At 49.9% G+C, this 26,665-nt stretch overlaps 1 protein-coding gene and 1 pseudogene across 5 annotated transcripts; one reads left to right on the top strand and one right to left on the bottom strand.

Moving 5' to 3' along the window:
* Window positions 1-523: 523 nt before the first annotated feature.
* Window positions 524-17,974, bottom strand: LOC146356559 (uncharacterized). Of its 4 annotated transcripts, none has more exons than XM_084841242.1 (3): window positions 9,909-10,136; window positions 6,964-7,082; window positions 524-5,130 (listed from the first exon to the last, which is right to left on the bottom strand). In XM_084841242.1, the coding sequence occupies exon 3, from the start codon at window positions 5,066-5,068 to the stop codon at window positions 4,094-4,096; it is 975 nt and encodes a 324-aa protein (XP_084697368.1). In that variant the 5' UTR covers window positions 5,069-5,130; window positions 6,964-7,082; window positions 9,909-10,136; the 3' UTR covers window positions 524-4,093. The 4 variants fall into 4 exon arrangements, with proteins under 4 accessions (XP_084697368.1, XP_084697369.1, XP_084697371.1 ...); XM_084841243.1 differs by having other exon boundaries at window positions 525-5,127; window positions 9,909-10,130; XM_084841245.1 differs by lacking the exons at window positions 6,964-7,082; window positions 9,909-10,136 and adding an exon at window positions 17,953-17,974 and having other exon boundaries at window positions 1,340-5,130.
* On the top strand, window positions 13,317-19,303 carry LOC146356560 (uncharacterized; annotated as a pseudogene). The gene is made up of 3 exons (XR_014788656.1): window positions 13,317-13,453; window positions 16,282-16,400; window positions 17,380-19,303. The product of XR_014788656.1 is annotated as an uncharacterized LOC146356560 (transcript).
* Window positions 19,304-26,665: the final 7,362 nt, after the last annotated feature.

Here is a 26,665-nt window from a genome sequence, read left to right on the forward strand (position 1 = left end):
GTACTTTCAGGCCTAAATCCCAATGGGGTGCAGGGAGTTTTGCCTGGGACCAGCAAAGGTGCCCCATGTTGAGGGTGCCAAGCTAGCTTCACCACAAGTGTGAGGCCTGGTTGCTTGCGAACCCCTCTCCAAGTGGGTTTTAGATTTTGACGTCTCCCAGACTCCCATTCTTTTATTAAGAATGGGACTGTTCAGAAACCTGTGGCGGGACATTTCAACCTCCAAGGAGACTCTGTGAATGACCTTAAGCTGGCCACCCTTGAACAAAGAATTTCAAGGACAGATTTAAACATAACGTTGCTGAAGTAGAATTCTATTCAACTCTATTTCCTGTGGTTTCAGTAAGAACAAAGGTGTTGTTGTTTTTATCGCACTGCACTGCATATCTTAATCATCACTGTCTGTGCTTTTTGCAGCTGGGGAAGTGGCCACAAAACCTTATGCTAGAATACATTTGTTAGTCTTTACAGTACAACAAGATTATTTGTTGTTTTATCTGCAACAGACCGACATGGAAGTTGGTGATTGTGTATTATTGTATTTTTGAATACAGCTAGATATAAAAAAGTACAGTAACTCTTCCAACTGAAACTCTGTTTACAATTGCAGTTTAAAAATAAAACATTATAGTAATAATGAAGAACATAATCAGGCCTGAATTACTGTAATGGTTTAGCTAAAGATCAAACTGTTTATAACAGTGTGTCCTCTGATTTTTTTAGCAAGGTTCATCTTGCAGGAATTCTTTCATTTTTGCTTGCTGCCTTTTTCGAAATCCAGCAAGGTTTGAAGCTTCTAAGGTGGTCTGATCATTTTATGGTGTCTCCCGTATGTGCATTCTTTGATGGGATCCAAAGTCCGAAGTCCACCGAAAGCTCTTTCCACACTCCAAGCATTTATATGGTTTCTCTCCTGTGTGGATTCTCTGATGTGAAGTAAGGCGTGTGCTATGGCTGAAGCTCTTTCCACAGTCCAAGCACGGATATGGTTTCTCCCCTGTGTGAGTTCTGTGGTGCTGATTTAGTTGAGTGCGGCAGCTGAAGTTCTTCCCACATTCGAAGCAAGAATATGGTTTCTCCCCTCTGTGAAATTTTTGATGTGTAGAAAGGCTTGAACCCTGACTGAAGCTCTTTCCACACTCCAGGCATTTATATGGCTTCTCCCCTGTGTGGATTCTTTGATGGGAAGTGAGGTATGTCCTATTACTGAAGCTCTTTCCACATGTGGAGCATGTATAAGGCTTTTCTCCTGTGTGGATTCTAAGATGCACAGTAAGGTGTGAGCTCTGACTGAAGCCCTTTCCACACTCCGAGCATTTATATGGTTTCTCCCCCGTGTGGATTCATAGAATCATAGAATAGTAGGGTTGGAAGGGGCCTACAAGGCCATCGAGTCCAACCCCCTGCTCAATGCAGGAATCCAAGTCAGAGCATCCCTGACAAATGGCTGTCCAGCCTCGTCTTGAAGGCCTCCAGTGTGGGAGAGCCCACCACCTCCCCAGGTAATTGGTTCCATTGCCGTATTGCTCTGACACTCAGGAAGTTTTTCCTGATGTTCAGTCGGAATCTGGCTTCCTGTAACTTGAGCCCATTATTCCGTGTCCTGCACTCTGGGATGATCAAGAAGAGATCCTGGCCTTCTTCTCTGTGACAACCTTTCAAGTACTTGAAGAGCGCTATCATATCTCCCCTCAGTCTTCTCTTCTCAAGGCTAAACATGCCCAGTTCTTTCAGTCTCTCTTCATAGGGCTTTGTTTCCAGTCCCCTGATCATCTTTGTTGCCCTCCTTTGAACCCTCTCCAGCTTGTCTGCATCCTTCTTAAAGTGTGGTGCCCAGAACTGGACACAGTACTCCAGATGAGGCCTAACCAGTGCTGAGTAGAGGGGAACTAGTACTTCCCGGGATTTGGAAGCGATGCTTCTATGAATGCAGCCCAAAATAGCATTTGCCTTTTTTGCAGCCACATCACATTGTTGGCTCATATTCAGCTTGTGATCGACGACAATTCCAAGATCCTTCTCGCTCGTAGTGTGGTTGAGCCACGTATCCCCCATCTTGTAACTGTGCATTTGGTTTCTTTTTCCTAGGTGCAGAACTTGGCATTTGTCCCTATTAAATGCCATTCTGTTGTTTTCTGCCCAGCACTCCAGTCTATCCAGATCACTTTGAATTTTGTTTCTGTCTTCCAAAGTATTAGCTATCCCTCCCAATTTTGTGTCATCTGCAAATTTGATCAGCATTCCCTGCACCTCCTCCTCCAAGTCATTAATAAAAATGTTGAAGAGCACTGGGCCCAGGACTGAGCCCTGCGGTACCCCACTCGTTACCTCTCCCCAGCTTGAGAAGGTCCCATTGATAAGCACTCTTTGAGTCCGATTCTGTAGCCAACTGTGGATCCACTGGATCGTTGTTTCATCTAGCCCACTTCGAGCTAGTTTGCTCATCAGGATATCATGGGGCACTTTGTCGAAAGCTTTGCTGAAGTCGAGGTATATGATGTCTACAGCATTCCCACGGTCTACAAGGGAGGTGACTTGATCAAAAAATGAGATCAGATTTGTCTGGCAGGACTTGTTTTTGACAAATCCATGTTGGCTTCGAGTAATCACTGCATTGTTGTCAAGGTGCTTCCAGATGGATTGCTTTATGATCTGCTCCAGAATTTTCCCAGGGATTGATGTCAGACTGACTGGTCTGTAGTTCCCAGGTTCCTCCTTTTTACCCTTTTTGAAGATAGGGACAACGTTAGCCCTCCTCCAGTCATCTGGCACTTCCCCGGTCCTCCATGATTTCTCAAAGAGAATAGACAGCGGTTCTGAGAGCTCTTCTGCCAGTTCCTTTATGACTCTAGGATGCAGTTCATCTGGCCCTGGAGATTTGAACTCATTCAAAGTAATGAGGTGTTCCTTGACCATATGCCTGTCGATCTCAAGCTGCAATCCTGCCCCTTCAGCCTGTACTTCGCCTTTGCCAGGGGGGTCATAGACCCTCTTTTGGGAGAAGACTGAGCCAAAGTAGGAATTGAGCACCTCTGCCTTTTCTTTGTCATCTGTTATCATTTTGCCATCCTTATTTAATAGCTGAACAACCATTTCTTTCCTCTGCCTTTTACTATGCACGTAGCTGAAGAAAGCCTTTTTGTTGTTTTTAGCATCCCTCGCTAACCTCACCTCGTTCTCCGCTTTAGCCTTCCTGACGCCATCCCTGCAATTCTGTGCTACCTGCCTGTACTCTTCCTTTGTTACTTGGCCTTCTTTCCACTTCCTATATGTGTCCTTTTTTGTTTTCAGGTCATCCCTAAGCTTTTTGTGAAGCCACATTGGCTTCTTCTGTTGTCTTCCACCTTTTCTTCTTGTTGGAATTGTTTGTGATTGTGCCTTGAGAATTTCCTTTTTTAAAAGTTCCCACCCATCTTGGACTCCTTTTCTCGCTAGCATTGCTTGCCATGGGACCTTACTGATCATTGTTCTGAGTTTGTTAAAATCAGCTTTCCTAAAATCCAGGGTACGCGTTTGAGTACACTCGGCTTTTGCTTCCCTTAGAACCAAGAACTCAAGTACAACATGGTCGCTTTCCCCCAGAGTTCCTGTAACTGCTACTTTATCCACTAAGTCATCTCTGTTGGTTAGGATCAAGTCAAGGATAGCCGATCCTCTAGTTCCTTCCTCTACTTTCTGTAGGAGGAAGTTATCCGCCACACAAGTCAGGAATTTCCTGGAGGGGCCATGTTTTGCAGAATTTGTCTCCCAACAAATATCGGGGAAATTGAAGTCCCCCATTACTACTACATCATGCTTCCTTAAAACATTGGCTATTTGCTTTTCAAAAGTTTCATCCTTGGCTTCTCCTTGATTGGGTGGCCGGTAGTAGACTCCGACCACCAGGTTCCTTTTATTCTTTGCTCCATTTATTTCAACCCAGATGCTCTCGATGGGGCTACCAAGCTCCTCCTCCTGTATTTCTGTGCAGAGATATGTATTTTTCACATACAGTGCAACCCCGCCTCCCTTTCTGTTCCTCCTGTTCTTTTTGAACAAGTTATATCCTTCAACTGCTGTATTCCAGTCATGAGAGTCATCCCACCAAGTCTCAGTTATATTCTTTGATGGGAAGTAAGATGTGCTTTCTGACTGAAGGTCTTTCCACACTCCAAGCATTTGCATGGTTTTTCCCCGGCATGAAGTCTCTTGTGTAAAGTAAGGTATGACCCATAACGGAAGCTCTTTCCACATTCCAAACACGTATATGGGTTTTCCCCTGTGTGAATTCTTTGATGTTGAGTTAGGCTTGGGCTATGACTGAATTTCTTTCCACACTCCATGCATTTATACGGTTTCTCTCCAGTGTGGATTTTTTGATGTGAAGTGAGGCTCGAGGTGTGACTGAAGCTCTTCCCACACTCAAAGCATCTATATGGTTTTTCCCCTGTATGGATTCGTTGATGTGAAGTGAGTTGCCTCTTCTGACTGAAGTCTTTTCCACACTCCAAGCATCTGTATGGTTTTTCCCCTTTGTGAACCCTTTGATGTTTAGCAAGGTTTGCCCTCTGACTGAAGCTTTTTCCACACTCCAAGCATGGATATCGTTTCTCCCCTGTGTGACTTTTCTGATGTTTAGCGAGGGTTGAACTCTGACGAAAGCTCTTTCCACATTCCCAGCATTTAAATGTTTCCTCTCTGATATGAACTTTCTGATGTGAAGAAAGATGTGAGTGCTGACGAAAGCTCTTTCCACACTCCGTGCATTTATAGGGTTTCTCCCCCGTGTGAATTCTGTGGTGCTGATTTAGTTCAGCACTGCAGGTGAAGTTCTTTCCACATTCGAAGCAATTATGCAGTTTCTCCTGTGTGTGAATTCTGCAGTGTGTGTTAAGTTTAGATTTGGAAGAGAATGTTTTCCCACAGGAAGGGCACTTACTCTTTCTCTTTCCCTTCTGATGGTCTTGCTGGACTGAGATTTGATTGCAGCCATCCATCAGGCTAAGAATGCTTTTCTTCCTCCTTTTCTTGCCTTGATTCTCCTGCTGCCTCCTTGATCCATCTTGACCCTCAAAGGTCTTTTCCTCCATCTGATCCTGGGTTGTTTTTGAGGAGATCCCTTCAGAAGGATGGCTATCCTGTTCATCTCCTGCTGGAATAGATAGAGAGAATACTCCATTACGCATGCAGTGGAGAAAGGGAGGCTATTATCAATTAGATAAATTGAAACAATTGCGGTTTCTAACATGGCGATGGGATGGAAACACTTGTGGTTGTCCTGGTGGACCATGAAATACCAACTATTCTGAATTAGAAGTGCCAGGAATGACTTGCAGAGGATGCTTATTGGAAAAAGGAGAGCAGCCCTCCAGCAGAGGTTATAATTGGAGATCCAAAGCGATCTGTTCAATCACCAGTCACTGCTGACGCCCAGCTCTATTTTTTAAAAAACTGATATACTGCCTTTCAGCGAAAACAGTCTATGAAGTGATGTAGAAAGCAAAAACACAAACCGGACACTTCAGACAACAATACTGAAAATAAAATGAGAAGCAGGGGGTTGGACTAGAAGACCTTTGAGATTCATCCCACTTCTAAGAAACAGCTGGAATTTTTTTTTAGAAAAATAATCTGATCAGGGAAGCCATTAAGAACATAAGAACAACGTAAGAACAGCTATGTAGACCCAGGGTCCATCTTGTCCAGCATTCTGTTCACACAGTGGCCAACCAGCTGCCCACGGGAAACACACAAGGAGGACGTGAGTGCAAAAGCACCCTCCTGCCCATGTTCCCCAGCAACATGCATATTGCCTCTGACACTGGAGGTAGCATATAGCCATCACGACTCTTAGCCACTGATAGTCTTCTCCTCCAGGAATTTGTCCAACCCCCTTCTAAAGCCATGCAAATTGGTGGCCATCACTACATCCTGTGGTAGTGAGTTCCATAGTTTAACGACGTGCTGTGTGAAGAAATACTTCCTTTTATCAGTCCTGACTCTCCCACCAATCACCTTCATGGGATGACCCCAGGTACTAGAATTCTGAGAGAGGGAGAAAATGTCTCCCTATCCACTTTCTCCACACCATGCATGATTTTGTACACCTCTACCATGTCTCGCCTTACCATCCTTTTTTTCTAAGCTTAACAGTCCCAGATGTTGTAACCTTTCTTCATAGGAGAATTACTTGATCATTTTAGTTGCCCTTTTCTGCCCTTTCCCCAACACTACACTATCCTTTTTTCGGTGCAGTGACCAGAAGTATACACAGCTTTCCAAGTGTGGTCGCTCCATAGATTGTACAAGGGGCATATGCTCTTGGCAGTTTAATTTTCATTTCCTTTCCTAATTATGCCTAACATGGAATTTGTCTTTTTCACAGCAGCCACCCACACTGGGTTGACATTTTCATGTAGCCGTCCACCACAACCCCAAGATCTTTTTCTGGGCCAGTCATTGCTAGCTCAGATCCCACCAGGGCAGATGTGAAGCTGGGGTTTTTTGCCCCAATGTGCATCACTTTACACTTGCTTACGCTGAACTGCGTTTGCCATTTCGATGCCCATTTTCCCAGTCTGGAGAGATCCTTTTGGAGCTGTTTGCAGTCCCTTTTTGTTTAAAATATCTTAAATAATTTGGCGTCATCAGCAAACTTGGCCACCACACTGCTAATTCCAGATCATTTACGAACATGTTGAAAAGCACGGGTCCCAATGCAGATCCCTGTGGAGACCCCGCTGTTTCCTTCCCTCCATTGGGAGAATTTACCACTTATTCCTACTCTCTGCTTTCTGTTCTTTAACCAGTGACTGATCCATAAGAGGACCTCTCTTCTTATACCATGACTGCTAACCTTGCTCAGGAGACTTTGGTGAGGGACTCTGTCAAAAGTATTTTCAAAGTCCAAGTAAACAATGAGTCACCCCTGTCCCCAGAGCTGACACTCTTAAGAACTCTAAAAGGTTAGTGAGACAGGACTTACCTTTCTGGAAGCAAGGATGATCCTTTCTCAGCAGGGCTTGTCCTTCTATATCCTTCTTCTCTATCAGCACTATTGGCCTCACTTCCTCAGACTCCCTTCCTAAGGACAGTATTCAGGGCCTATGGAAACAAAGCAACATTTATTAACTTTAGAAAGCATGATGGGGAAGAGACTAAAGGCCCACCTCCACATGGGCAAGGCACTGAGAATTCCCTGTCTAATATAACCATCTAAGGTTAAAAAGGTCAAACAATCAGCCCTTCCCCATTCCATCTACTGGGGAGACCAAATACACTACAACACAATTCAGTGAACAAAAAGCCTGCCCATTTAAGACCCGAGTCGGGGCTCTCTCATGCTGGTTCAAGCTCCACAAAGTGAGGAAACTGGAAGCTAAGGCTGATACCTTCACTGACATGCTTCGTGATCAGCGATGATGTTGTGCAACGTCACGTACTGTGCTTGCATGCAACTTACTCCCCATGCACCCAACGCTTCCCCTAGGTCTCTCAGGCCCAAATCCAGATGGGGAGGATGGAGTGCCTGGGAGCAGCAAAGATTCCCCATGTGGAGGGTGCTAAGCTAGCTCCATCACCGAGGGTGTGAGGCCTGGTTGCTTATGAATCCCTCCCCAAGTGGGTTTTAGATTTTGACGTCTCCTGGACTCCATGTAGACAGCCTCTCTGCTATATTTAAAATAAGATTGTATTGATATCTCTGAATCAGGCACACTATATATTGGCACATATACAAAAACTGGCTGCTATTTCTTTCACTTTTGGGGAATTGGCTGCTGACTATATTAATATTTTATTATCTGTTTTTTGTTTGTTGATTTAATGATCTTACGGAGGCTGATGAAGTCCTGAACCTGTTGTCTCGAGGCAGGTTTGGGATGGATGACGGCAAACAAGCTGAGACTTAATACAAGCAAGACACAACTACTGAGGATAGGAAAACTGACTGGTTTGGACAGAGGGTTTCATCTGGTCCTAGATGGGGTTGCACTCCCCCAGAGAACCAGTGTGGTGTAGTGTCTAGAGTGTTGAACTGGGAGTCAGGAGATCTGGGTTCTAGTCCCCACTCAGCCATGGAAACTCGCTGGGTGACTTTGGGCCAGTCACAGACTCTCAGCTGAACCTACCTTGCAGGGTTGTTGTTTTGAGGATAACTTGCAGAGGAGGAGGATTATGTATGCCCCCTTGGATTCTTTAAGGGGGGGGGGAAAGGCAGGATAAAAATGTAATAAATCAATAAATAATAAAATAAATAAGAACCAGGTGCGCAGCTTGGATGTGCTTCTGGACTTGGTGCTACCTGGGGGAGCTCAGCTGGCCAGGAGCACTTTTTACCAGCTTCGGCTGGCATGCCAGTTGCGACCCCCTCTGGAGATGGTGGATCGCCAGTTATTCATGCTCTGGTGACATCCAGGTTGGACTACTGTAATGCGCTGTATGTGGGGCTGCCTTTGAAGATAGTTCAGAAACCTCCGCTGGTGCAGAATACGGCTCCTGGACACTGGAGGAGGTGTGGGGGGGTCACCTTATGCGACACAAATAATGTGCCAGCTGCACTAGTGGGTGGTGCCTTTCTGAGCCCACCACCATGGTTGGATAGTGAGGGCAATAGAGAGGGCCTTCTCCATGGTGGCCCCACACCTCTGCAATCAGCTTCCATCAGGGTTTCATCAGGCCCCTTCTTTCAGGAAAGCGCTGAAGACATACCCGTTTTCGCTGGCTTTCCCGTAGGTCTGGGCTGTTGGTTTTCACTGGGAAGTCTTACCTTTATTGATCTTCATTGGAAAACTCTGCTGTTACGGATTTTATTGAACAAGTTGGAATGGATTTTTATTGTCTCCACTTTGTGTGGTTTGTATCTTGTGCGCTGCCTTGAGAGGGTCCTACCCTTAAAGGTGGCCTAGAAATAACTTTAGATACATTCGGTAGATATTTGTTACGTTGCTATCAGGTAACAAGATTCCGCTGACGGGCATCAACCGTGGCAGAAGATCAACGGAGCTCACAGTTCTCTGACTGGGGAGCCCCGACTCCTTGCAGCCCCACAAACAACAGGGAAGGGTTCTTCTCTTGCTGTCGAGCCCCTGACCACGGAGGAGGAAGCCGAGCTGTTGCTTGCACGCTTCCAAAACAACCCGCTCGCCCTCCTGCCCTTCCCTGGGCAGCCCCAGCCCCAAAGGAGAACTGATCTGGGCCGTGGCAGGGATGCCATCCCACTGCAGAAGGGCCGAGCCCACCGAAGGGCCATTCAGGGTGCCACCCCGGGCATGTTTGGATGGGGAAAAAGGTCCCACAACTTCCAGCTGGCTGGGGCGTGCTGGGAGGGGTGGGCTTTTTTCCTGCCTGAACATGCGGAGGATCGCGCCCTTATTCTCGCCAGCGTCTGCCTGGAGACGGGGGCTTCCGAGGGCAGAGAGGGGGCCCGGTCAGTCTCTCTGCACATGCTCAGGAACAACGGAGATCGTTCTTTTCACTGGCTACGAAGACAGCTCCTCCCAAGCTCCGGCGCACAGAGGCCGCATCAAGCCCGCAGCCAGCCTAAACTGGGGGGTTGGGGGTGCCAAAGGGGGGGGCAGTTCATCTGGTTGGCTGGCTTTTTAAAGACAAAGTTGTCAACTTCTGAAATTGTTTGTAAAAATAAAACAATACAGGGGCGCATATAATTTAGGGGGCTGCCCCCCCCCCCCGCAACCCGCCACCACCAGCTTGGGTTGCATGAACCTGGAGGGGCAGAATCGCATCTTTGCACCCGGACCCCCCCCGCCCCCTCCGATCATCCCCTGCACCGGGACCCAGCCACCGCCCGGCGGGCCGGAGGACCGCGCAATGCACGAATGCAACTCCGGGGCCGCTGGCTGCAAGCAGAAGCCCACCGGGAAGGGCGTGTCTCCCCCCCCTTTTTTTCCTGCTCTCCCCAGAATGCAGCACCTCGAATTCCGGTCGCCCTTCGGCTCTTCGCCTGGAAAGTCACGAGGAGGCCGATTTCCGCCCCGCCGCCCGCCCGCGAACATAGAGGCAGGAGAGGGGCATGGCTGAGACCCGCATCGCCCTCGCGTCCGGCTCCCTTTCAGCCTGCAGACGCAGCCTAAGCCGGCGAGGGGGAGCTGCTCTCGACCATATCTCTATGGTGCCTCCCTCTCGCCTCGCCTCGCCTCTGCGTGGGGCGCGCCAGCGAGACCCCGTTCGCGCAGCAACCGGAAGTGTGGCTGCGAGAAGGGGGCGTTCGCCACTCGGCCCCCCGGTGGAGCGGGAACTCAGCTCTGCTCCCTAGAGGCAGCGTGTCATTTTTTAAATAAAAAAAGGATGGAGACACCCCCTTCCCGGGGGGCTTCTTCTTGCAGCCAGCTGCCCCCGGACTTGCATTTTTGCATTGCGCGGTCCTCCTGCCAGCCAGGCGGTTTCTGCCCCCTCCCATTTTATTTGACTTCCCCCCCCCTTTTTTTTTTAAACAAACAATTTATTTTAAAAGTTCACAACTTTGGCTTTTAGCACCCTGCAAACCAGATGATCTCCCCCCACCCCTTGCTTTTTTGGTAGTTCCCCAAAACTTTTAGGCTGGCTGCGGGCTTGATGCGGCCTCTGTGCACCGGAGCTGGGGGAGGAGCGTGAAAAGGATCGCCGTTGTTCCTGGGCGTGTGCAGAGAGACTGACCAGGCTGAGGCTCCCTCTCTCTGCCCTTGGAAGCCCCCGTCTCCAGATAGACTGGCGAGAATAAGGGCGCCATCCTATGCATGTATAGGCAGGAAAAAATCCTACAACTCCCAGCATGCCCCAGCCAGCTGGAAGTTGGACTTTTTTCTGTCTAAACATGCACAGGATTGCACCCTAAAGGGCCCTTCGGTGGGCTCAGGGCCCTTGTGCAGTGGGATGGCATCCCTGCCATGTTCCAGATCAGTTCTCCTCTGGGGTGGGGCCTGACCAGGGAAAGGCAGGGTAGGGGGGGGGACTGTTTTGGAAGCGTGCAAGGAACAGCTCGGCTTCCTCCTCCTTGGTTAGGGGGCTCGAAAGCAAGAGAAGAACCCTTCCCTGTTGTTCATGGGGCTGCAAGGAGCCACTTCCTGGCATATAGAAGGGGAAGAAATGGAAGCAGTGACAGATTTTACTTTCTTGGGCTCCAAGATCACCGCAGAGGTTGACTGTAGCCATGAAATTAAAAGACGCTTGCTCCTGGGGAGGAAAGCTATGGCCAACCTAGACAGCAGAGTCAGAAGCAGAGACATCGCCTTGCCGACAAAGCTGAAACTACCTCACAGGGTTGTTGTTCTGGGGATAAATTGCAGAGGAGGTGGATTATGTATACCCCCTTGGGTTCTTTAAGGAGGAAAAAAGGCAGGATATCAATGTAACAAATAATAAAATAAGAACCAGGTGCACAGTTTGGTTGTGCTCCTGGATTTGGTGCTAACTAGGGAAGCCCAGTGGGCCAGGGCAATTTTCACCAGCTTAGGCTGGCATGCCAGATGATTTAAAGTGAAACCTCTGTTTTTATGGGGTTTACTGAACAGGTTTCAATGGATTTCTATTGTCTCCACTTTGTGTTGTTTTTATCTTGTACACTGCCTTAACAGGGATCCTAGAATGTACTTTAGGTAAATTAGATATTTGTTACATTGCTATCAACTAACAAGATTCCTCTGCTCCGCTGACAGGCATCAACCATGGGAGAAGATCAAAGGAGCTCACAGCTCTCTGACTGGGGAGCCCCAACTCCTTGTTGTTGTTCGGTGGTTCAGTCGCGTCCGACTCTTCGTGACCCCATGGACCACAGCACGCCAGGCCTTCCTGTCCTGCGCTCTCTCCCGGAGCGTGGTCAAGTCCATATTCATTGCATCGGTGATGCTATCTAGCCATCTCACCCTCTGCCATCCCCTTCTCCTTTTGCCTCCAGTCTTTCCCAGCATCAGGGTCTTCTCCAGAGAGTTTTCTCTTCGCATCAGGTGGCCAAAATATTTGAGCTTCAGCTTCAGTGTCTGTCCTTCCAATGAGCACTCAGGGTTGATTTCCTTTGGGATGGACTGATTTGACCTCCTTGCAGTCCAGGGGACTCGCTTCTCCAGCACCACAGTTTGAAAGCACCAATTCTTCGGCGCTCAGCTTTCCTTATAGTCCAGCTCTTACAGCCATACATTACTACTGGGAAAACCATAGCTTTGATTAGACAGACCTTTGTCGGCAAGGCGATGTCTCTGCTTCTGACTCTGCTGTCTAGGTTGGCCATAGCTTTCCTCCCCAGGAGCAAGCGTCTTTTAATTTCATGGCTACAGTCAACCTCTGCGGTGATCTTGGAGCCCAAGAAAGTAAAATCTGTCACTGCTTCCATTTCTTCCCCTTCTATATGCCAGGAAGTGGCTCCTTGCAGCCCCATGAACAACAGGGAAGGGTTCTTCTCTTGCTTTCGAGCCCCCTAACCAAGGAGGAGGAAGCCGAGCTGTTCCTTGCACGCTTCCAAAACAGTCCCCCCCCCTACCCTGCCTTTCCCTGGTCAGGCCCCACCCCAGAGGAGAACTGATCTGGAACATGGCAGGGATGCCATCCCACTGCACAAGGGCCCTGAGCCCACCGAAGGGCCCTTTAGGGTGCAATCCTGTGCATGTTTAGACAGAAAAAAGTCCAACTTCCAGCTGGCTGGGGCATGCTGGGAGTTGTAGGATTTTTTCCTGCCTATACATGCATAGGATGGCGCCCTTATTCTCGCCAGTCTATCTGGAGACGGGGGCTTCCAAGGGCAGAGAGAGGGAGCCTCAGCCTGGTCAGTCTCTCTGCACACGCCCAGGAACAACGGCGATCCTTTTCACGCTCCTCCCCCAGCTCCGGTGCACAGAGGCCGCATCAAGCCCGCAGCCAGCCTAAAAGTTTTGGGGAACTACCAAAAAAGCAAGGGGTGGGGGGAGATCATCTGGTTTGCAGGGTGCTAAAAGCCAAAGTTGTGAACTTTTAAAATAAATTGTTTGTTTAAAAAAAAAAAGGGGGGGGGAAGTCAAATAAAATGGGAGGGGGCAGAAACCGCCTGGCTGGCAGGAGGACCGCGCAATGCAAAAATGCAAGTCCGGGGGCAGCTGGCTGCAAGAAGAAGCCCCCCGGGAAGGGGGTGTCTCCATCCTTTTTTTATTTAAAAAATGACACGCTGCCTCTAGGGAGCAGAGCTGAGTTCCCGCTCCACCGGGGGGCCGAGTGGCGAACGCCCCCTTCTCGCAGCCACACTTCCGGTTGCTGCGCGAACGGGGTCTCGCTGGCGCGCCCCACGCAGAGGCGAGGCGAGGCGAGAGGGAGGCACCATAGAGATATGGTCGAGAGCAGCTCCCCCTCGCCGGCTTAGGCTGCGTCTGCAGGCTGAAAGGGAGCCGGACGCGAGGGCGATGCGGGTCTCAGCCATGCCCCTCTCCTGCCTCTATGTTCGCGGGCGGGCGGCGGGGCGGAAATCGGCCTCCTCGTGACTTTCCAGGCGAAGAGCCGAAGGGCGACCGGAATTCGAGGTGCTGCATTCTGGGGAGAGCAGGAAAAAAAGGGGGGGGAGACACGCCCTTCCCGGTGGGCTTCTGCTTGCAGCCAGCGGCCCCGGAGTTGCATTCGTGCATTGCGCGGTCCTCCGGCCCGCCGGGCGGTGGCTGGGTCCCGGTGCAGGGGATGATCGGAGGGGGCGGGGGGGGTCCGGGTGCAAAGATGCGATTCTGCCCCTCCAGGTTCATGCAACCCAAGCTGGTGGTGGCGGGTTGCGGGGGGGGGGGGGCAGCCCCCTAAATTATATGCGCCCCTGTATTGTTTTATTTTTACAAACAATTTCAGAAGTTGACAACTTTGTCTTTAAAAAGCCAGCCAACCAGATGAACTGCCCCCCCCTTTGGCACCCCCAACCCCCCAGTTTAGGCTGGCTGCGGGCTTGATGCGGCCTCTGTGCGCCGGAGCTTGGGAGGAGCTGTCTTCGTAGCCAGTGAAAAGAACGATCTCCGTTGTTCCTGAGCATGTGCAGAGAGACTGACCGGGCCCCCTCTCTGCCCTCGGAAGCCCCCGTCTCCAGGCAGACGCTGGCGAGAATAAGGGCGCGATCCTCCGCATGTTCAGGCAGGAAAAAAGCCCACCCCTCCCAGCACGCCCCAGCCAGCTGGAAGTTGTGGGACCTTTTTCCCCATCCAAACATGCCCGGGGTGGCACCCTGAATGGCCCTTCGGTGGGCTCGGCCCTTCTGCAGTGGGATGGCATCCCTGCCACGGCCCAGATCAGTTCTCCTTTGGGGCTGGGGCTGCCCAGGGAAGGGCAGGAGGGCGAGCGGGTTGTTTTGGAAGCGTGCAAGCAACAGCTCGGCTTCCTCCTCCGTGGTCAGGGGCTCGACAGCAAGAGAAGAACCCTTCCCTGTTGTTTGTGGGGCTGCAAGGAGTCGGGGCTCCCCAGTCAGAGAACTGTGAGCTCCGTTGATCTTCTGCCACGGTTGATGCCCGTCAGCGGAATCTTGTTACCTGATAGCAACGTAACAAATATCTACCGAATGTATCTAAAGTTATTTCTAGGCCACCTTTAAGGGTAGGACCCTCTCAAGGCAGCGCACAAGATACAAACCACACAAAGTGGAGACAATAAAAATCCATTCCAACTTGTTCAATAAAATCCGTAACAGCAGAGTTTTCCAATGAAGATCAATAAAGGTAAGACTTCCCAGTGAAAACCAACAGCCCAGACCTACGGGAAAGCCAGCGAAAACGGGTATGTCTTCAGCGCTTTCCTGAAAGAAGGGGCCTGATGAAACCCTGATGGAAGCTGATTGCAGAGGTGTGGGGCCACCATGGAGAAGGCCCTCTCTATTGCCCTCACTATCCAACCATGGTGGTGGGCTCAGAAAGGCACCACCCACTAGTGCAGCTGGCACATTATTTGTGTCGCATAAGGTGACCCCCCCACACCTCCTCCAGTGTCCAGGAGCCGTATTCTGCACCAGCGGAGGTTTCTGAACTATCTTCAAAGGCAGCCCCACATACAGCGCATTACAGTAGTCCAACCTGGATGTCACCAGAGCATGAATAGCTGGCGATCCTCCATCTCCAGAGGGGGTCGCAACTGGCATGCCAGCCGAAGCTAGTAAAAAGTGCTCCTGGCCAGCTGAGCTTCCCCAGGTAGCACCAAGTCCAGAAGCACATCCAAGCTGTGCACCTGGTTCTTATTTATTTTATTATTTATTGATTTATTACATTTTTATCCTGCCTTTCCCCGCCCTCCTTAAAGAATCCAAGGGGGCATACATAATCCTCCTCCTCTGCAAGTTATCCTCAAAACAACAACCCTGCGAGGTAGGTTCAGCTGAGAGTCTGTGACTGGCCCAAAGTCACCCAGCGAGTTTCCATGGCTGAGTGGGGACTAGAACCCAGATCTCCTGACTCCCAGTTCAACACTCTAGACACTACACCACACTGGTTCTCTGGGGGAGTGCAACCCCATCTAGGACCAGATGAAACCCTCTGTCCAAACCAGTCAGTTTTCCTATCCTCAGTAGTTGTGTCTTGCTTGTATTAAGTCTCAGCTTGTTTGCCGTCATCCATCCCAAACCTGCCTCGAGACAACAGGTTCAGGACTTCATCAGCCTCCGTAAGATCATTAAATCAACAAACAAAAAACAGATAATAAAATATTAATATAGTCAGCAGCCAATTCCCCAAAAGTGAAAGAAATAGCAGCCAGTTTTTGTATATGTGCCAATATATAGTGTGCCTGATTCAGAGATATCAATACAATCTTATTTTAAATATAGCAGAGAGGCTGTCTACATGGAGTCCAGGAGACGTCAAAATCTAAAACCCACTTGGGGAGGGGTTCATAAGCAACCAGGCCTCACACCCTCGGTGATGGAGCTAGCTTAGCACCCTCCACATGGGGAATCTTTGCTGCTCCCAGGCACTCCATCCTCCCCATCTGGATTTGGGTCTGAGAGACCTAGGGGAAGCGTTGGGTGCATGGGGGGTAAGTTGCATGCAAGCACAGTACGTGACGTTGCACAACATCATCGCTGATCACGAAGCATGTCAGTGAAGGTATCAGCCTTAGCTTCCAGTTTCCTCACTTTGTGGAGCTTGAACCAGCATGAGAGAGCCCCGACTCGGGTCTTAAATGGGCAGGCTTTTTGTTCACTGAATTGTGTTGTAGTGTATTTGGTCTCCCCAGTAGATGGAATGGGGAAGGGCTGATTGTTTGACCTTTTTAACCTTAGATGGTTACGTTAGACAGGGAATTCTCAGTGCCTTGCCCATGTGGAGGTGGGCCTTTAGTCTCTTCCCCATCATGCTTTCTAAAATTAATAAATGTTGCTTTGTTTCCATAGGCCCTGAATACTGTCCTTAGGAAGGGAGTCTGAGGAAGTGAGGCCAATAGTGCTGATAGAGAAGAAGGATATAGAAGGACAAGCCCTGCTGAGAAAGGATCATCCTTGCTTCCAGAAAGGTAAGTCCTGTCTCACTAACCTTTTAGAGTTCTTAAGAGTGTCAGCTCTGGGGACAGGGGTGACTCATTGTTTACTTGGACTTTGAAAATACTTTTGACAGAGTCCCTCACCAAAGTCTCCTGAGCAAGGTTAGCAGTCATGGTATAAGAAGAGAGGTCCTCTTATGGATCAGTCACTGGTTAAAGAACAGAAAGCAGAGAGTAGGAATAAGTGGTTGATTAATGGGTTGGAGCAACTCCTCTATGAAGAAAGGTTACAACATCTGGGACAATTTAGCTTAGAAAAAAAGGCAAGCGAGGGGAGACAAGATACAGGTGTACAAAATTATGCATGGTGTGGAGAAAGTGGATAAGGAGACATTTCTCTCCCTCTCTCATAATACTAGAACCCGGGTTTATCCCATGATGCTGACTGGTGGGAGATTCAGGACAGATAAAAGGAAGTATTTCTTCACCCAGCACATAGTTAAACCATGGAATTCGCTACCACAAGGTGTAGTGATGGCCACCAATTTGGATGGCTTGAAAGGGGGATTAGACATCTGGAGGAGAAGGCTATCAATGGCTTCTAATCCTGATGGCTACATAATACCTCTAGTATCAGAGGCAATTTGACTATGTACACCAGTTACGTCACCAACTGTTTTCGCTGAAAAGTAGCAAAGCAGTTTTAAATAAACAGAGCTGGGTGTCTTTAGTAAGTAACTGGTGAGTGAACAGATCCCTTTGGATCTCCACTTATGACCTCTGCTGGAGGGCTGCTGTCCTTTCTCCAGAGAGCATCCTCTGCAAGTCATTTCCGGCACTTACTGTATCATTTAGAATAGTTGGTATTTTATCCACCAGGGCAACCGCAATGTTTCCAACCCATCGCCATGTCAGAAACCACAATTGTTACAATTCACAGTAACAGCTAATTGATTACAGCCCCCCTTTCTCAACTGCATGCGTGATGTGGTGTTTTCTCTACCTGTTCCAGCAGGTGAGGGACAGGATAGTAACCGCTCTGAAGAGATCTCATCAAAAGCAAGCCAGGATCAAATGGTGGAAGAGAACTTTGAGGTTCAAGATGGATCAAGGAGGCAACAGGAGAATCAAGGCACTGAAGGCATTCTTAGCCCGACCAATGTCTTCAGTGAAACCCCAGTCCAGCAAGAACATCAGAAGGGAAAGAATAACTGCCCTTCATGTGGAAAAACATCCTGTTCCAAATCTAAACTTAACTCACACTGCAGAAGTCACACAGGGGAGAAACCGTATAAATGCCTAGAGTGTGGAAAGAACTTCACCTGCAGTGCTCAATTAAATCAGCACCACAGAATTCACAGAAACAAGAAACTGTATGTATGCCAGGTCTGTGGAAAGAGCTTCAGCAATAGCACACACCTTACTTCACATCAGAGAATGCACACAGGGCTGACACCTTATACATGCTTGGAATGTGGAAAGACCTTCAATCAAAAAGCACATCTTACTTCCCATCAAAGAACCCATACAGGGGAGAAACCATATAAGTGCATGGAGTGTGGAAAAGCGTTTAGTGTGCACTCACATCTTAGTTCACATCAGAGAAGTCATACAGGGGAGAAACCATATCCATGCTTGGAATGTGGAAAGAAGTTCAGTCACAGCTCGACCCTGATCAGAGAACACACACAGGGGAGAAACCATGTAAGTGCATGGAGTGTGGAAAAAGGTTTTTTCAGAGCTCACAACTTACTAGACATCAGAGAATTCACATCAGAGAGGAAACATTTAAATGCTTTGCATGTGGAAAGAGCTTTCATCAGAGGACAAACCTCACTAAACATCAAAGGGTTCACAAAGGGGGAAAACCATACAAATGCTTGGAGTGTGGAAAGAGCTTCAGTCAGATCTCAAGCCTCACTTCACATCAAACAGTCCACACCGGGGAGAAACCGTATAAATTCATGGAGTGTGGAAAGAACTTCAGTCATAGCATAACCCTAACTCAGCATCAAAGAATTCACACAGGGGAAAAACCGTATACATGTTTGGAATGTGGGAAGAGTTTCAGTACTAGGGCAGGCCTCGTGTTACATCAGAGAGTTCACACAGGGGACAAACCATACCAGTGCTTGGAGTGTGGAAAGACCTTCAGTCAGAAACCTCATCTTACTTCCCATCAAAGAATCCACACGGGAGAGAAGCCTTACAAATGCTCAGAGTGTGGAAAGAGCTTCAGTCAGAGCTCACAGCTCACTGTGCATCATAGAATCCACACAGGAGATAGGCCTTATACCTGCTTGACATGTGGAAAGAGCTTCAGTAATCGGACACATCTTACTTGCCATGAAAGAGTCCATACAGGGGAGAAGCCATATAAATGCTTTGAGTGTGGAAAGAGCTTCAGTCAGGGTTCAAGCCTTTCTACACATCATAAAATTCACACAAGAGAGAAACCATATAAATGCTTGGAGTGTGGAAAGAGCTTCAGTCAGGGTTCAAGCCTTTCTACACATCAAAAAATTCACACAGGAGAGAAACCATATAAATGCTTGGAGTGTGGAAAGAGCTTTCGGTGGAGTTCAAACTTCGCATACCATCAAAGAATGCACATACGGGAGACACCATAAAATGATCAGACCACCGTAGAAGCTTCAAACCTTGCTGGATTTCAAAAAAGGCAGCAAGGAGACATGAAAGAATTCCTGCGAGATGCACCTTGCTAAAAAATCAGAGGTCACACTGTTATAAACAGTTTGATCTTTAGCTAAACCATTACAATAATTCAGGCCTGATTATACTCTTCATTATTACTATAATGTTTTATTTTTAAACTGCAATTGTACACGGAGTTTCAGTTGGAAGAGTGACTGTACTTTTTAATATCACTAGTTGTATTCTATTTCATTCAATAAAACAATAATACGAAATCACTGACTTCCAGAGGGGTAGCGGTGTTGGTCTGTTGCAGATAAAACAACAAATAATCTTGTCCTGTAAGACTAACAAATGTATTCTAGCATAAGGTTTTGTGTCCGCTTCCCCAGCTGCATGGAACTTTAACCTCACCTTGACAGATCTATAGACACGTGTTGGGGGCGGGGCGGGGGGGGAGGCGTGGAGGGGGAAATGTAAGCGGTGTTGTCAGATGTAATTGAACTGTGAAAAAGCACAAACAGTGACTTTTGAGTAACCTGCATAGGATGATAGTTTATAGCAGCTGTAGTTCCCCTCTTTCCAGAGGCATAGGACTTCTGTTTGAGCAAGGCTTCCACCAAAACATCTGTTTCCCCTGTCCTCCCTCCAGTCTTCTGTTTGTCAGGCACATACACAGTCAGCAGGTGCCATTCACTCCCTCCCTGGCTGCGTAAACATCATCTGTTGCACAAAACATACTTATTTTAAATTAAGTCAGTGTACTATAAACCACGTTGCACAAAGTGGTGTGGCAAGCGCATAACGAGGCAGAAGCTCAGTGGGCAGAGCTCCATCCTTCGCAGCCGTTCCCCGAGAAGCGCCGATAAGGTGGAATGGAGCGCAGATGAAAAAAATCGAGACGATCCCTCCACGTTTGCGCACCTCTCCCATGTCGCTATTGGTGCTCAGGCTGCTGCTGGAATAGAGACTGAGAAGCGTTTTCTGGCTTCCACTAGACACAGCTTCAGTGGTAATAAAGTATTTATTTGAGTGAAAACAGTGGAGGCCTCGAGCCTCTGGACAACCAACAGCCATCTTAATGGTAACAGCCAAGAACAAAAAAATTATGCCGCCTGGGACTTCGGTGCCCCGCTCTGCCACTGATGGCCATCCAGCTCCAAGGCACAGGGCTCCCTCCTGTGTCCATATTGCCTCCGTAACATGGCTGTTCAGGGTGTGGCCCTTAATAGCCCTGCTTTCCTGGCAACTTAGAGCAGGAGTGGACAGGGGAAGTCCTTAACGCAACAGGTTAAACCGGCAGGTATTTTTTATTGCATTTTATCACGTTTTGAGAATATAAGGACCTAAGGAGAGCGGTGCTGGGTCAGACCAAGGGTCCATCTAGTCCAGCAGCACTCAGGAACCATGCGCACTCTGTGCATTTGTAGTGGTGGGGGCTCTCGGCGCTCTTCAAGGACTTGAAAGGCTGTCACAGAGGGGAAGGCCAAGATCTCTTCTCGATCATCCCAGAGTGCAGGACTCGGAATAATGGGCTCAAGTGACAGGAAGCCAGATTCCGGCTGAACATCAGGAAAAAAATCCTGACTGTTAGAGCAATATGACAATGGAACCAATGACCCAGGGAGGTGGTGGGCTCTCCTATGCTGGAGGCATTCAAGATGAGGCTGGACAGCCATCTGTCAAGGATGCTCTGACCTGGATTCCTTCACTGAGCAGGGGGTTGGACTCAATGGCCTTGTAGACCCCTTCCAACCCTACTATTCTAGGATTCCCCAGTGGCTGGTGTGTGTGTGTGTGTGTGAGAGAGAGAGAGAGAGAGAGAGGGGCAGGGCAGGGCAGGGCAGGGGCCATTTGACCAACCCTGCAGAAATATGAAAGAACCCTGCTTCATATTTTTCCTCTTCCCTTCCCATCCCCTTTTCCTCGTGTGTCGTGTCCTCCACAAATTGCAAGCGTGCAGAAATTGTACATCTGAGGCCAGGGATTGTCTCGTTTTACTGATTGGAAGTAAGCTGCACCGGGAGGGCCAAGGAGCGGGATAAAAAAGAAACCTTTCAATAAATAAATCACGTGAAATTTGAGCTCCTCGGGGTGAGAGCTGCTTATGCAGCAGTGTGGGGCTGGCGCATATGACCGGATTTGTGGCCTGGCGGCTGGGGGATGACAGATGCTCCGTGATGTCTCTGTTTCCTGGCTGTCGCTGTGGCTTAGTGGGTTGGGAGCTGCTGTGTGCAGCATGCATGTGTGTGTGTGTGTGACTTCTGGCCATTCCCTCCCCGTTGCCTCTGATGGGACTGTGCTGGCCAGGCATGCAAAAGAGGAGCGTTGCGGGTGGGGGTGGGAGGCTTCAACTCACAGCTGCTTTGCAGCCTGTCCTGCTCCTTCCCTCTCCCTGACTGGCAAAAGGCCCCTCACGGCCCCCATGAGTCTTGCACTCTCGTCCCAGCGAGCCCTTGGGCGGCGGTCCATGCAGGCGGCCTCCCAAGGGTGCTGTGTTCTAATGCCTGCTACTCCTTCCATTGTGCTGCGCAGTCCCTACACCAAGACTGCCTAGTAAGCAGAAGTCTGTGCGCGGTGTAAGACCTCAAGAATGGAAGCAGAGCCCTGCTGGGTCAGACCGAGGGCCCATCTATCCCAGTGTCCTGTTCACACAGTGGCCAACCAGCTGCCCTTGGGAAACCCCCAAGCAGGACGTGAGCGTGACGGCACCCTCCTGCCCATGTTCCCCAGCAACTGGTGTGCATACACTGCTCTGGCAAGGCCAACTTCCAATTGGAAATGAGAAACTCCATGGAAAAAAGAAAGGAAGAGATTTCATGGCTAATCCAAAAGAAATCTGACCCCATTTGGAAGGGCCAGAATTTGCATTCCGTTTACCTGCTGCCTGTTAAGAGAGCAGCCTTGTGGCTCCTGGACAAGCATCCCGGAGACGGCAGGAGGGCTGGTCAAACGGTTGGAGATGGCACTCTGACCTCGGAAGGGGGAGTCGGAGATCTGCCTCTGGCCCCTTGCAGCCAGCAACAATCCTATCCCAACGATAGGGAGCGATCCTATCTGCCTCTCCAGTCGCCTGTGACCCTGGGGCGGCCGCCTATCCAGGGCAGGGTGGGAGAAGGGGTAAAGAGTGGCTCTCCTCCTCTCTCCCCCCACCCTGCTTTTGAGGCTAGACAGCCAATTTCGGCTCCCTAGCTGTGGGACCTCGGAGTGCGGAAAGCGATGGTCGGACGGCACATAGGAAGTGTCGTACCGGTGTTTCCGACCTCCTGGCCCTGGCCCGCCCCTAGGCAGCCGATTTCGGTGGTCTGAGGAGTGGAGGCCGGGAGGCTGAGCAGTGCGGAGTGTACTGGACTCCAGCCCCCTCTCAGACTCCCGCAACATCCCTGTCTGTGACATGTCCTGTCCTTGGTATGTCTTGAAGTGCCGCTGGTGGAGATCAAAGGGGGAAGCAGAGAGTGATGTGCAATGGTCAGCAACTGGGAAACATGGTCCCTGGACATGGGCGCCCAGGGGGTGCTACTAGGGACGTGGCGGAGAACAGTGAGCAGTGCCCCTTTAGCAGTGGAGACTGGTGGCTCTGATTTCAGTGGGGTTGTGAATCTGCCCTGGGTTTCAGCCACAGCCAGTCAGGACTCTAAAGGAGCTATCCGAGGTGCCAAACCAAATCCCCCAAATGGGTTTGGCCCCTTGGACAGCTCCTTTGGAGTTCCGACTGAAACCCAGAGTGGATTCACTGCCCCACTGAAATTGGAGTCACCAGCAGTCTGCACCTTAGGGCAATTGCCTCCACTTCCTGGTGGGGAGACTGCAGGGACTGAAGCTGGGCATATTTAGCCTTGAGAAGAGAAGACTGAGGGGAGATAGGATAACGCTCTTCAAGTACTTGAAAGGCTGTCACAGAGAGGAAGGCCAGGATCCCAGAGTGCAGGACACGGAATAATGGGCTCAAGTGACAGGAAGCCAGATTCCGGCTGAACATCAGGAAAACTTCCTGACTATTAGAGCAATACGACAATGGAAACAATGACCGAGGGAGGTGGTGGGCTCTCCCACCCTGGAGGCATTCAAGATGCCTCAGCCCAACCTACCTCACAGGGTTGTTGTTGTGAGGATACAACGGTGAGGAGGAGGATAATGTAAGCCGCCTTGAGTTCCTTGCGAGAGGGAGAAAGGCGGGGTATAAATGCAATAAATAAATAAAATAAAATAAATAAATTCAAGATGGGGCTGGGCAGCCATCTGTCGGGGTTGCTTTGACTTGGATTCCTGCCTTGAGCAGGGGTTGGACTAGATGGTCTTGCAGGCCCCTTCCAACCCCACTATTCTATGATTCTAAGCCATACTTACCCAGCCCCCTGGAGGATGTTGCGGTGGAACTCTGTGTGTGTGCAGTGGCAGTGTGTTCTGCTCCTTGCATCCAGGCTGACCCTGCAAAGCAAAAAACAAATGCTCATGGCGGTTTGGCCGGGAGTGACAGAGGTTGGAACGGAGCGCCTGGCATTTGCGAATGGAGTGTTTACCTGCATGTAGAGGTGCATGCTTCCCTTTGTGTCTCCTCTTTGAGAGACAACGCTTCCTGCTGTTTCAAGGGCAGGGCCGACCCAAGATGCCTGAGGCGAAGGACAAGATAGCACCACCTCCCATTCCATGTACAAAAACTGAATGGACTGGCAGATGAATCTGTCTTCAGCGGTAATGAGGGGGCAACGTTCTCCACTGGACTTGAAGGCAGAAGGCAAACATACGGGGTGCAGAGTATAGGCTGTTCAGCACATAGTTCTCTCCTTGAACAAGATGCAGGAGACTTGGCTCAACAGTGCGAGAAGGATCTTGGAACTGTTGTAGATCACAAGCTGAAGATGAGCCAACAATGTGATGTGGCTGCAAAAAAGGCAAATATTATTGTGGGCTGCATTAATAAAAGTACAGCTTCCAAATCCCGGGAAGTACTAGTTCCCCTTTACTCAGCATTGCTTAGGCCTCATCTGGAGTACTGTGTCCAGTTCTGGGCACCACATTTTAAGAAGGAAGCAGACAAACTGGAGAGGGTTCAGAGGAGAGCAACAAAGATGATCAGGGGACTGGAAACAAAGCCCTATGAAGACAGACTGAAGGAACAGGGCATGTTTAGCCTTGAGAAGAGAAGACGGAGGGGAGATAGGGTAGCGCTCTTCAAGTACTTGAAAGGTTGTCCCAGAGAGGAAGGCCAGGATCTCTTCTTGATCATCCCAGAGTGCAGGACATGGAATAATGGGCTCAAGTGACAGGAAGCCAGATTCTGGCTGAACATCAGGAAAAACTTCCTGACTGTTAGAGCAATACGGCAATGGAACTAGTGACCTAGGGAGGTGGTGGGCTCTCCCACGCTGGAGGCATTCAAGACGAGGCTGGACAGCCATCTGTCAGGGATACTTTGACTTGGATTCCTGCACTGAGCAGGGGATTGGACTCGATGGTCTTATAGGCCCCTTCCAAACCTACTATTCTATGATTCTAACACCTTGCTGCCGCCTCCAAGCATCTGCCACCTGAGGCGACCGCCTCACCCTGCCTAACGGTAGGGCCGGCCCTGTTCAAGGGAATTGTTTCATTGCTTCAGTTCAGCTGTTTAATGACCTTCCGCCACGCATGAAAAACGTGGTTGTTCAGGCAGGGATTTGGGGTGGGTTAGGGTATGTTTAGAAATATGATGTTTGTACTGTGGGATTTTATTGTTTTAAACTGTTTCATTATATACTCTGTGCATCACCCAGAGTGGCTGGGTGACCAGCCAGATGGGCAATTAATAAATTTAATAAATAAATAAAAAATGTTGTTATGCCGTTTTCATAGCCTTGCGTGTTGGGGAAGAGATACATTTGTAGCATTTTCTTTAGGACAAGTAGCTCGAAGCAGGGCCGGCCCTACCATGAGGCAGAGTGAGGTGGCTGCCTCAGATGGCAGCTGCTGGGAGGAAGCAGCACGGAGGTGTTAGAGGACAGTGCTGTGTGCCTCGGGCCGGCCCTAGGATAATTAGTGCCCTGGGTGAGAAGTGCCTTTGGTGCCTCCGCCCCCCCTGCCCCGCCCCGCATGGTCAGTTTTGCAGGGCTACCCAGAGGATTTATGGGGCCTGGTGCAGGTGCGATGTTGCAGGCCCCGCCGTTGCCCCGACAAGGCCCCATGCGTATGCGTACAAAGCTGGGGCCCACGTGCGAGAATCATTGCATGGCAGAGCTTCGTTCTGCTTCCTGGGGCCCAGCCGCACCGGTCTTCTGGTTGGAAGACCAGCGATCCTATCCACTGAGAACGACATTGCTCAACACCTTGATCTCTCAGCCACCGGGCTACAGTTTGCACGAGCCAAAGTTCGAAAAGCCTCTTTCCGAGCAGTGGCGGTGCGCTACGCAAGGCAGCAGAACGATCACCGTTTTCACTTCTAATATCTTTTTGTTTTGTAGCAGTTCCAGCTTTTGGCAAGCATTCTTTATTTTAGAATATCCCGTATTTTTATCTTTAAAAAGAAGAGAGAAAAGTTATACATTTTTTAAAAAGTTAATCAGGTGTCCTCTTACGGCTCAGGGCTTTATGCCATTCCTATTTCTACAGTGCTTATACTGTTTGCAGTATTCGAAGTATTCGGCGCCTCAAAGGAAAGCTGCATCCCGCTGATTTTTTTATTTTACCTAGGCTAGCACAAATGACAGCAAAGTGGAAACTGAAGAAGAGGAGACATGCTTTAAAGCAAATTGAGGGAAGATCGTTTTTGTAGTTGGTACCCAAACATACTGCAGAACCTTGGAAGAAAGGTGACAGACGCTTGCTTTTTGCCACCCCAGCTCACTGCAGACAGTGCATTAAAAAACGCAGCCGTGGAGCTCAGCCTGGCTCCCCGCTCAGCTCAGCTTGGCACCCCCCCAACTCAGCTTGGCACCCCCCTTCAGCTCAGCTTGGCAGCCCCCCCAGCTCAGCTTGGCTCTCAGCTCAGCTTGGCACCCCCCCAGCTCAGCTTGGCACCCCCCCTCAGCTCATCTTGGCAGCCCCCCCAGCTCAGCTTGGCACTCCCCCCTCAATTCAGCTTCCCCCCCCCAGCTCAGCTTGGCTCCCCGCTCAGATCAGCCTGGCTCCCCGCTCAGCTCAGCTTGGCACCCCCCTCAGCTCAGCTTGGCTGCCCCCTAAGCTCAGCTTGGCTCCCCCCCCCAGCTCAGCCTGGCTCTCCCCCCTCAATTCAGCTTCCCCCCTCCAGCTCAGCTTGGCTCCCCGCTCAGATCAGCCTGGCTCCCCGCTCAGCTCAGCTTGGCACCCCCCTCAGCTCAGCTTGGCTGCCCCCTAAGCTCAGCTTGGCTCCCCCCCCAGCTCAGCCTGGCTCTCCCCCCTCAATTCAGCTTCCCCCCCCCAGCTCAGCTTGGCTCCCCGCTCAGATCAGCCTGGCTCCCCCCTCAGTTCAGCTTGTCTCCCCCCGCCCCAGCTCAGCTTGGCTCCCTGCTCAGCTCAGCTCGGCACCCCCTCAGCTCAGCTCGGCACACCCCTTCACCTCAGCGAGTCACCCCTCTTCAGCTCAGCTTGGCGCCCCCATCAGCTCAGCGCCCACCTCACCTGCCCCTAAGGCCGGCCCAGTGTGTGCCCCATGCCCTGCCTTGCAACCCATAAGCCAGCCTGCTGCCCTC

Source organism: Heloderma suspectum, chromosome 2 (genome assembly GCF_057233095.1).
Source record: "Heloderma suspectum isolate Gila_16-S chromosome 2, 16-S_ref, whole genome shotgun sequence".
NCBI lineage: Eukaryota > Metazoa > Chordata > Lepidosauria > Squamata > Helodermatidae > Heloderma > Heloderma suspectum.